Source organism: Benincasa hispida, chromosome 1 (assembly GCF_009727055.1).
Source record: "Benincasa hispida cultivar B227 chromosome 1, ASM972705v1, whole genome shotgun sequence".
In the NCBI taxonomy this organism is placed as follows: Eukaryota; Viridiplantae; Streptophyta; class Magnoliopsida; order Cucurbitales; family Cucurbitaceae; genus Benincasa; species Benincasa hispida.
Window position 1 is genome coordinate 88296690 of NC_052349.1, and position 12669 is coordinate 88309358.

The 12669-nt window shown below is 31.6% G+C and overlaps 1 protein-coding gene across 1 annotated transcript; it reads left to right on the forward strand.

The window, feature by feature from the left end:
- The first annotated feature begins 3593 nt into the window (after nucleotides 1-3593).
- On the forward strand, nucleotides 3594-4202 carry LOC120079943. The gene has a single exon (XM_039034416.1). It carries the CDS (start codon nucleotides 3594-3596, stop codon nucleotides 4200-4202), a length of 609 nt encoding a protein of 202 aa, XP_038890344.1.
- The last annotated feature ends 8467 nt before the right edge of the window (nucleotides 4203-12669 follow it).

Sequence of the window (12669 nt, forward strand, 5' to 3'; positions counted from 1 at the left end):
ATATTTAAATCAAAGCAACATATGAATGATAGAAACAATTGTATTATTTATATTAATTTTACCTCGGTACTTATGTGTAATGATAGTTTAAATATTTGATAATTATTTTTTATATTTAATGCATGCTATATATTTTTATTTTATATAATTAGATTATATTCAAGGTATTAAATATGAGAAAAAAATGTAAGGGAAAAAAAATACAAAAAATGAGAAACAATAAATAGTTATCAAACAAGTTTCCGTTATTGTTTCTTTTTTTCAAGAAACAAGAAACAAGAATAGTTATCAAATATATTCTTGTTTCTCATTCTCAAAAAAGAGGAAACAGGAAATAAGAAACAAAGAACGAGAAACAGCAAAAAGGAAACAAAAACATTATCAAACGGATCCTATACTATTTGAATTTACGAAAATATCAACTTGATAATCAATTTTGCACACTCACAGATTAGTTGACAAAAGATTATATATTTTATTTTTCTTTCCAAACAAAACCATAGGATTTTTTTAAAGGATGTAAACATATTGTCCATCAAATATATTGTGTGATTTTTTTTTTTTTTTTTTTTTAACAAACAAACTGAGGAAGGGCAGAAAATGAAACGAAAATTCTCTCTAATAAATAGATGTGATGCCATGAATTTCTAACACAAAATATAAAAACACTATTAATTTTCACTATTAATTTTCACACTTGAATTTTGATCAAATGGAGACTAAAAAAAGTAGATTTTAGGATAAAACTCAATTGTTTTTCTTTTCTTTTTAATTTAGCATAACAATGGTAGGTAAGGGATCCAACGATATATAATTAAAAATATTATTGAAATTGACAGGAAAAAAAAAAGAAAAAAGAAAAAAGAAAAAAAAATGAAAAAAGTTCCAATTATTATAAAAGAGTGTACACAAATTGTCAATCAACTGACATTTCTTTTCAATCAAAAGATGCCCACTTAGAAAGTTTGAAAGTGGAGGAGAAAAATTTCAATATTAGTGTTTAACACATGTCCATGTCATTTCATCAATAATATTAGCAGTACAAGAATAAACTAAGCATAGTACAATGTAATATTTAGGTTAAATTAAATATGGTCTCATATATATATATATATATATATATTTGTCTAATTTTATTTTAATCTCTATATTTTCATAAAGTTTTAGAATTATTATATTGTTAGTTTTTCTTTTTCAATAATATGTAAGGTAGGAAATGAATCTCAAATCTCGAAATTGATAGTACAATTTCGTCTTAGTTGAGCTATGTTTAATATTTATATTATTAGTTATATTATTGTTAATTAAAGTGATGCATTTAATCAAATTTGATTAAATACTAATGATATTGTAAAAGACACGTTATGAATATATTTCCAAAATTTATAAAGTGAATGCTAATAATAACTAAGTTGAACTAATAGTTGAAATTAATTATAAGATTTATTGAAATAAAAATTAAATTTTAATATTTGAAGTAAAAAAATTCAAATGGAAAGAAATTTACATTATTAAAACCGTCTTTTAGCTCAATATAATATTATATTACGGTGAAAAAAAGTGAAAGTGAGCTTAACTCATTGATAATTGATATACATCTCTTGTCATCATATTTAAATTAATAGTTGAAAGTTTTCATTAAATTAAATTACAAAAATTTTAAAATATCAATAAAGTTTTTCCAATTATTTCTGAAACCATTCAATATTGAAAAATATCTGGAACTGATTAGAAGAAGCACATTGATTTGAGAGAAAAATTTTAATACTAGATTTGACAATTCAATCGCATGCAATCACGTGATAAGTGAGGTACGTCATACGTGGCACCCGCAGATGTATCCACAATAAGAAAAGATCGACAAACGGAGCGTCTGTCTGTTTGCCACGTTTCTGATATGTGTTGGCTAGATGGTATGGCAAATACGCACCGGTCGTACATTAAAAATCCTAATGAGAGCATCTAGAACATTCTTTTGTGTATACATGGGGTCCAGTATAGATTCAAACGTCATGAAAGTCCTACCCACTACATTTTCCGGAGTGGATTTCAAATTCTATATTTAAATTTAACTAACGCCACCTATACCAATTTATAATGAAAATTGAAGTAATTGTAATAGAATTTTATTAATATGATTGTAATAGTCACAATCGTAAATGTAATTTGATTGTTTTTTGTTACATTATCTTAGCATTATAAATTTTATGACATTTACTATTACTATTACCATTACCTTTTACCTTTTAACTCTGATGATCAAACCATAATGAAAACGGTAATGATAACAATAAATATACAAAGGTGTCAAAATTCATAATTTTTCCTTTAAAATAGAAACAATAATGATAACCATAATAATAACCGTAACGGTAACGAAGTCGATATGATGTAATTTCCAGACACAATTAGATTAGACATGCTTCGCTTGTCAATCGATTAACGTTTTTTGTTTGCAGATTTAAAAGTGGACCCATATGTCAGTACGGATACAGAACCTAAATAAACAATACTAGATGCAATTAAATAGAGCTCACTTTTTAAATTTAATCTCGATTTATTATGTTTTCACTAGAGTAAATGTGAGCTAATTGTCTAGCACATAAACTTCAACAGGAATTCATACATTTCTTTAGATTTTTTTCCTTCCCTTTTAGAAGTATCTAAATTTAAGGAGAATTTTGAAGTTTTATTTTTCTTGGAAGAAATTAAGAGGATGTTGAGTTAAAATTGTTAGGTATAGGAAGTTACTCGATAAAGTTAAATAATCTATGTTTGAAATGAATCGTTAATCATTTAGTTTTTTTTTTAATTTTTTTTTTGTTTATGTTGAATTTTAAAAAATTGTACTTGTTTCACATAATTTTTTTAACCATGATTTTCATATTTTATTTGTAAACATATGAATTCTTAACCAAATTTTAAAAACAAATTTTTTTTTTTGAAAACTACTTTAATAGTTTTTGAAAATTGACTTGAATTCTGAAAGCACTACTAAAATCTAGACAACAAAACATACAAGTATACTTATAAACTACAAAAATCAAGTCATTATATAATAAAAACAAATAACACTTAATTTTAATAAAATTTTCATGACAGATATTAAATTGTTACAAACTTGAAAGCATATAAACTAAATTATATATTAATTATTAGTTACAAATTTAAAACTACAAGATTAATAACTATAAACTAAAAGTATAGAGATAAAATTGTTACTTAGAAAAACATTTTTTAAAATGATAATAGTATTAAATGGTACATAGATATATATAGGTTATTGGTAGCCATAGATATGTACATTAAGAGGTATGAATTATGATACTTACCGATCAAATATAAGACTAATTTATTTATTAATTAATTTTTCTTTTAGACTAAATATTAATTTTTTATTAAACAATAATAAGGATTCCTACGCGCCTAAGTGCGTTTGAATTGTACGAACTCCTCACTATTTAATGGTCAGATGTTGCCTCCTCCATTTCCCCGTCACGTACTCTACTCTGCAACCATCGGAATCGGATCGGATGCTCTGTTTTCCACTCTAACACTCTCCGGCTGCCTTCTTCTTTCTCTCTTCCTCTGTTATGGAACCCTGCGTTGACACCAGGAAGCGGCTATGGGATGATTCCAATGATTCTCTCTTCAATTACATCGGATCCAACTCCAAGTTCCTCCGACTTGAAAATTCCGCCGACCTGAACTTCGATGCGCCGGTTGCAAAATCGATCGATTCTTCCGGCCTTGATTCGTTTCAGGCTCACGCAATTCAGGAAGATCTGCTGAAGATTCTCGACGATACCGAGGCTTCCATAGATCGGGAGTCGGCAATTGAAGATCTCGACTCGGTGATCAGAAGCTTCGAGAAGGAAATTGAAGTGCCGGTGCCTGTTGTTCAGCCTGAACTTGGATTTCTTCTAGAAGCGTCGGACGATGAATTAGGGCTTCCGCCTGCTGGTGAGAAAGGGGAAATCGAAGGCGGCAATCTTGGTAGCGGTGGTTTGAAAGGGATTTTAGGGTTTGAGGATGAAAACGTTTCAAATTACTGTTGGTTTGAAAATTTGAGGAGTGAGATTAAGGAATGGAGTCCGGAAGGGGAAGAGGAGGTGGTGGCGTTGGGTGGATTGTTTGATCATACGGACGTGGCGGCGGAGTTGCCGACGGCGTATCGATCGGAGACGATGCCCTGTTTATAATATTAACTCAATTGTATTATTGTATTTGTATTCGTAAAATGAAGAAACCAAAAAACTGGGGGNGTAACAAAAAATACTATACAATTACACATGCCAACTTTGATTATTGGCCGAGGAAAAATGGAGGATACATTTGCTAACCCCTTTATTTTTTGTTTTTATTTTTTAAAATTAATCATACTTCTACTTCCAAATTTTTTTCTTTGTTATCTACTTTTTAACAATGAGAACTAAAAAAATAGCTTTGAAAAAGTTTTTTTAATTTTTGAAATTGAGATAAGAATTCAACTATTTTTACTCAAGAAATACGCAAATCATTGTAAGAAATGGGATTAAATAGGTTTAATTTAAAAAAAATAAAAAATAAAATAAAACAAATGGTTACTAAGGGCCCGTTTGATAACGTTCCTGTTTCTCGTTCTCTGTTTGTTGTTTCATGTTTCTTTTTTTTAGAACAAGAAATAGGAATATGTTTGATAACTATTCATGTTTCCTCTTTCTTGAAAAGAAAGAAAGAGAAACAAAAAGTTGTTTAATAACTGTTTTTTTGTTTCTAATTTTTATTTTTTGTTTTCTAATATAAAAACAACATGTCCTATATTAAACATCGAAAAAGAAATTATCACAAGTTTATATCATTTAATACAAATAAGTCTCTAGCACAACTAAACTCAGTAACAAAATTTTATCTATCCTTTAAATGTTGCCCAAATTTGATCGTCAATTTCATCTCTCACTCGATCCACTTGTCTTAGATGATGTCCATTCACATTTAGTTCAATTATATCAATCTGCAAATTGTTTGGCAAACTTTCTGCATCTTCAATGATCATTTATTCATTGCTAAAGTCATTGAATAAATCATCTTGACGATCATTCAATATAATTTATTTGTGAATTGTGCAACATGCTATCAGTATATATTTTTTTTGTTGATCGGGTAAGGAGGCATTTGCTTAAATAGGAAATTGAGACTTCAAAACGCCAAAACAAAAACCTCCAGGGTGATGTCTCCTTTCTCTAAAATCTCGTAAATGATATCTTTGACTGCGAAATAGTGCTAAAAATCCAGGCATATTTGAATATCCTGAATCGACAAGATAGTATTGATCTGCAAAAAAATAAAATTAATAAATAATTATCATGAAGTCAAATGTTGAATTAAAAATACTAAAAACACATAATTATATACCTCTTTTAGGCATAGGAAATTCATTCTTAGGATGCTTGATACATTCTAGGGTATGCGAGGATCATTTGTTGATCCTTCCCAACTAGACATGACATATGTGAATAACATATTAAATGAAGAGTTGTTGGGTTGAGGGGGACTGTCATCACTCTAGCTAAAGTTGGTAAAACCAGGCAGTTTTGGGGTGAGGGAGACTTGTTGGTGACAAAAGAGAATCGATTGTATGTTCCAAGAGCGGGAGACTTAAGGAAGAAGTTGTTATATGAGTGCCATGATACCTTGTGGACCAGTCACTCGGGCTGGCGGACGACCTATGCATTGTTGAAGAAGAGCTATTTTTGGCCCAATATGAGAGACGATGTCATGCAGTATACCAAGAATTGTCTTATATGTCAACAAGACAAGGTCAAGAAAGTGAAAATTGTAGGGCTTCTAAAGCCCTTGCCTATACCAACCAGACCCTAGTAAAGTATATCCATAGATTTTATTACCCATTTTCTGAAGGTAGCGACCATGAGGCCACCTTAGTTATCATTGAGAGGTTTTCAATATGCAACCTCCATACCTACACCGAAATACTGTTCGGCTGAGCTGACAGTCCAACTGTTCTTCAGACATATAGTGAAGTTATGGGGAGTTCTGATGACTATTGTTAGCAACAGAGATGGCAGATTCATTGGCATGTTTTGGACCAAGTTGTTTACATTCATGAAGATAAGTTTGAATATATCATCAAGCTATCATCCACAAACTGACGATCAAACAAAGAGATTCAATTGCTTGTTGGATGAATGCTTACGCCACTTTGTTGATGTACGCCAAAAGAATTGGGTCTAGCTATTTGACATAGCCCAGTTTTGTTTCAATTGTCAAACAAGCTCGTCAACAGGAAATAGCCCTTTTGAAGTTGTAAATGGGAAGCAACCTTTGTTACCTCATATTGTTGACCATCCGTATGCTGGGAAAAATCTTCAAGCCCATAACTTTACCAAAGAGTGAAAGCGGACTACCAACATCGCTCGGGCATACTTGGAGAAATCCTCCAAACATATGAAGAAGTTGGTTGATAAGAAGCATCGCCCTCTCAAGTTTCGAGTAGGGGACCAAGTCCTCGTAAATTTGAGACCATAATAAAGCCGATTTCGAAGTTACAAGGATCGACGTCTTGTCAGAAAGTATGAAGGTCCAATGGAAGTTCTCAAAATTATTGAGAACACTTTATATAGGGTGTTATTGTCTACATGGATGAAAATTCACCCAGTACTCCATGTAAGCAACTTAAAGCCTTATTATCTTGATCCTGAACATGATCATCGTAATGAGACTGTCCGATCGAGTATTGACTTGAAGGAGAAAAAAGAGAAGGAGGTAGAAGTGATTCTTGCCGACAGAGTGAGAAAAACCAGAAGACCCACTGGGAGAGTCCACAAATATCTGGTTAAGTGCAAAAACCTCCTTGGGGAAGAAATAAGTTGGGAACGTATCGATGATTTAGAAGCTTGGAAGTAGAAGATCGTTGAGTTTAAGTTACGCTAGTCAATAGGGACGTCAACTGTTTAAGTGGGGGAGAATGTCTTAGGCATTGATAACGGGCAGAAATGCACGTTATTACAGTGCTAAGTTCTTAAACAATGCTGTCTTGCGTTGATAAAATATGTTAGATTGCGTCCAAAAAGCATTAAGTTCATAACATTACAGTCGCATGCGTTCATCGCATAGAAACAGTTAATTTTTGTATTTTTATGCAGAATATGTGGTGACGCAATACGAAAAGCGCGTCACAAGAAATCAACGGACGAGCGCAGTATTACCGCAAGGCTTTGCGGTAATTTGTGTTCGCATACATCTGCTCAAGAAGGATTGCTGCATAGAGCCGGCGCAACCTGATGGGCGCATCTAGGTGAAAGGCATAATTAATCACAATGGGACAAAAAGCTGATGACGGTCGAATCTGAATTAAGTTGACAAGCCGCTAACGATAACAAGTACATTAAGCTTTTCGGTGACAAATATTCGGCGTATCAGTCAGAGAATTAAAGCCATCTCATATGTGCAATCATAAGAGAGAAGCCGCCTTTCACCCCAAAGCTCTATAAATACCAAAGGCATCCTTCAGGAAAGGGGTTCACCAGTTCAGCAAGTTCAGATACTTAGATAAATTTCTCCATAGTTTAGCCTTGTCCATAGTTTTCCATTTTATTTTAAGGTGGAGCAAGAGAAGAGCTGAGACGCTGGAAGATCGCTCAGGGCAACTCGAGAGAGAACCCGGAGGCATAGAAAGCAGAGAGCGGGCCGACTCTCGCGAGAGCGAGATTATCTTTTGAACACGAGTACAAAAGTCAGTGTAAAAACCTGGGAAGCAAGAGATTGCTATCAGGCACTTTATTCTCTTCTTGCATTGTTATTTTGTACTTCAACTTTGTATTTATATAATGGAAGTTCTTATTCTACATTTGTTCACTCTCTTAGCACGCATGAGTAGCTAAACGTATCGAATGGGTTGAGAAGAACTAAGCTAACATGACCTAGGATCTTCATTGCATGTGATTATCTTATTTTATGCTGTGTAACATCCCTTTAGAGCTACTCGAGAGAGAGTCTAAAGAAAGAACCTGAGACTTGAGAAAGCTAGGTTAGAATCTAGACTCGAGAGAGCAAGATTAGATCTGCATAAACAAGAGATAGGGACTTAGAGATAAGCTCTGTTTGTCAACCTGCATCGCATGCATCCTAGAGATAGGTACGATATTATGTGGTCGCCTTATTTGTGTGCGTGTCATTTTGTCAGCGCATAAATAAGAATAGAGACTTATGTGTAGGTTCTATAGACTTATCGCATATATCACATGCGTTTTAGCATTAGAAGCCGTAGCATTCGCATCGAGAGATGGTTTACTATTGTATGTGTGTTGCATGATCGTATAACATGAACGCATCCTAGGAAGTGTTAGCCGAAACCCTTATCAACCCATTCACCGCATACTCATTGCATCTTCCATTTTATCGATTCTTTTCGAACTCCGCCGCATTTGTTTATTTTTACCACCACATATTGTTTTTCCAAGTTCTTAAGTTCGACCCTGGACTTACCAGGAAACTCAGTGGGGTTTACACTTGGATTCCACTGAGAAAACTTGAGTACTCAACGCATTTTCATCATCGCATTTCATCCATAATTCCACAATCATAAAATAACGCATCAAGCATGCTCGTCTAGGGTAATGTTAACCCATGGTCACATGTCCAAACTATCCTCAACCATCCTATCTTTGAGTCTTGTGATTCCAAGTTATTTTTTCATGCGAATGACCGCTCGTGTTTTTTGATATGCTAGCTAGGCATTTTAGAAATTACTTAGAATGCACTATAGGAGAGACCCACTAGTCAACTCCCCGACTGATGTATTGATGTACTCTTTGCAATCAAAGCTTTCTTGTAACTACCAGTCTTCAATGCATTCTTTAATGATGTTTTCAATGTTTTCCCTCTCTCATTTTTTTTTATAAAACCATTTTTCTCTCAAAACGTGAGTAGAGGCTACGTCGTATCCCAATGTTGTCTGCAATTTTCGATTTTTACATGGTTGACTTGCTCGTCGGATTAGAGAAAGTATCGCACAATCGTCTATCCCGTACACGAAAGTCTGTGCTTGTGACAACTGGTGGCTGGGCGACGGTAGCCACAACAACATAGTGGAAGTGAAGTAGATGACTTTTGGTAATTTTAAGAATTGCACAAATTAGATAGTGATTAATCATTAAACGTTCAAAATTCATTTGTCTAGATGTTTATTTTAAGTGTTTATTATAAACCAAATTATTTTATAAACTTATTATTTTTTTTTTCAAAATATATTTTGAATGGTTGTCAAACACTTAATTTTTTTTAAATGATTTTTTTCTTTTTCTTTTTAAAATTAAACACATTAAAAGGCAATTCAAACCCACTCTAAACTTGGTTTGATCAATAGTATATAAAAAAAATAATGGGATTCAATATGAAATGTCTTTTGTTGGTATATTTTACCGATTGAAGAGAATTGAAATTATTACCATTTTTGAAAAGAATATATGAAAAATAATCTATTATGTTCTACAAATTGAGGAAAAAAATTGAGATTGTCCAGTTTATGTCATAAATGATTTGAGAAAATATGTGTATATTTGAAAATTAATCAACAATTGCAAAACATAAAACTAAAAAAATAAAAGAATGAAATAAAAAAAAAATAGAACTAATCTCGTTCACAAAAAACTGCATCAGATCCCCATCTCAATTCAACTCAACACAATAAACTTCCCAGATAATAATTATCAACTCAACTCAACTCAACTCTCTCTACTTTTATCACGCACCAAACACACCCTAAGTGTTTATTATAAACCAACTTATTTTTTTTCAAAATATATTTTGAATGGTTGTCAAACACTTAATTTTTTTTAAAAAATAAATTTTTTCTTTTTTTAAAAAAAATTAAACACCTTAAAAGGCAATTCAAACTCACTCTAAACTTGGTTTGACCAATAGTACATAAAAAAATAATGGGATTTAATATGTCTGGTTCATATATTTCGATTCCTAATTTATTTATTTTATTCTTTTTGAAAAAAATATCTTTTTAGTCTATGAGTTTTGAAGAATAGATGCATTTAGTCCATCATATTTTATATTAATCAATTTAGTCATAAATTTTAAAAAATGAGTTTAAAAGATCATTATATGATTAAAAAAAATCATTAAATTTGAAAAAGAAAAAACTAAATTTTGAAATGACATGATGAGGTGGAAAAAGAAATCATTATTAATCTCTCTCATTTCTCTTCGTTCTCTCTCCCCAGAATTCGTCCTCCCTCTCTCTCATTCTCCTCTTATTCTCTCCTTCCCAGATTTTCAGAAAAACTAAAAAGAAAATTGATCTTTCATTGAATGGGTGAACCTGAAAACTCAATGGAGGAAAGACAGAATCGGCGAAGTAGCGCGGCACAGAAAATCCATCGTCATTATTAGAATCGAAAGACGTAGGAATCTTTAGCAACTTCTAAATTCTATTCCTCTTCCCACTACCATCCTCAGAACAACCAAATCCACAAACTACTTCAAACAAGGACAATTTGGATTGAGATTAAACTTAAGGCAGACCTCATCAGTAAAAGAATCAGCATAACAAATCTTCCATTCTCATATTCTCAGATTTTTCAATTTTTTGGGGATGGCAGGGGGTTGAAAATTGAGAGCAAAAAAATGTTCATCACGGTAAGGGTGAAGAGAGACTACGAGAGAGAATATAACGATTTGTTTAAAAATTCTTTTTTAGTTTCTTGGGAATATGAGAGAGGAAGAAGAAAACCAGAGACTGAAGAAGAGGAGGAGAGAAAAAGATTAAAAAATGATTCTTTTTCCAAATCATCTTCCACTTCAGCATTTAATTTATTTTTTCCCATTTAAAGATTTTTTAAATTAAAAACTTATGGACTAAATTGACTAATTTAAAAATGATTCTTTTACAAATTTGGCTTTTCTTGATGGACAAAAAATGAAAAAAAAAATGTCCTACTTTGATGGCCAAAAAATGTCAACAAAGCCAACATCAAGAAAACTGGCCAAAAAAACGTCACCAAAAGCACTTTCTTGATGTTTTTAGTCATCAAGAAAGGTTACTTTGATGTTTTTTTCCTATCAAGAGAATGGAATGAATGTCAAGAAAAACACTTTTTATTGATGGGCAAAAAACATAAAAAAAAAAAACACATTCGTTGATGGGCAAAAAACGTCAAGAAAATACTTTCATTGATACGTTTCAAATGTGAAAGTATAGTAATATTGACATGTTTTGTCCATCAACTTTTTATTGACGTTTTTGCAGGTCAAGAAAAATGTTTTATTGACGTTTTTTAAACGTCAACTATAAACTTTTCTTGATGTCTTTTACCTGTCAACTATATCAATTTGAAAAAAAGTCAGGGTCATTGGAACCCTTCATATACAACCTTTAATTGACCCCAAATAAATTTTTAATATGAAATTTGAATTTACACTCATGGTACCTAATCTGTACTTTACACACATACAACATAATACATCAAGCTACTTCATAAATTTGTAGCACAACTACAAACCAACAATTTCAAACAACTCTTGCAAAACGACTTTACATTACACAATTCCTGCAAAAGCAACTACTTTACATAACTCTTGCAAACCACCAACTATACACTTAACTTTCAAACACACATGATTATGTTATTAGAATCAGACAAATTACGAAGTATATCATTTCATCTAATGACAACTCTAAATTTTAATTTCAATAGCACATATCTAAATTCAAACCATCAGACCTTTTCATTGAAACAAGTAACATATTTAATAAACTTATTATCCAACGAATCAATCGAGTAATTTTCATTAATCAACTAGTAAAACAATTTTTCTACAAACAATCAATTTCTAAAAATCTAATCATATTATACTCAACCCTACAAATTTGACATCGTTTCACGTATCCTAATCTCGTATGTACTAAACTATTAGTGCATTGAATTATATTCATCATATGTAACGCCCTATGAAGTTACAATACTCAACTCTCACCGCATCTAATTCCAATTGAGTGTAAGATGTTTGTCTCGTCAACTGCAAAGAAACAAGCAAATGTAATTTATTACCAACATTATAATAAGTGTAAACATTATGGTTAAATAAGATAGTCTAAGAAAAAACATACCATGTTTGTAATTATTTTGCTCATTTGTTTTATTATGTCGCACATGAACTTCATAACATAGTACCCACACTCCGTACTACCTGGTTGTTGAGCACACTAAATGTACACATATATTTCAACCCATATTATAAGAAAACAAATATTTTAATCAAACGTACATTATCATTTAATAAAAAATTAAATTACTTACCTTAACAGGGACCCAAGTAAGAGGTCAAGGTCTTGAATTTGTTCGAGCATAAAACAATCTTATAGCCTTAAACAAACACACAAAATATCAAAATGTTTACATAATATACATAATGTGAAATAATTATTAAATACTTATGTATTGACCGTAGTCTTCACCCCTTCTCAGACACTATGTCCCATAGAGTCAATTGAATACACCATATTAGTCTAGAAGGAGATAACAAATACTATCCAATGAAATCTATATAAAAGACATATCTCAATAAAGTTAAATAAAAATATTTACAATTCAAAAACTATAAAAGTATTGTTTTTAACGTGAAAACTTCATCTCGATACGTGGGGAAATCATTAATTTT

Bases quoted from the DNA above. Each gene is read 5' to 3' on its own strand.
- LOC120079943 (XM_039034416.1), top strand. From the start codon at position 3,594: ATGGAACCCTGCGTTGACACCAGGAAGCGGCTATGGGATGATTCCAAT.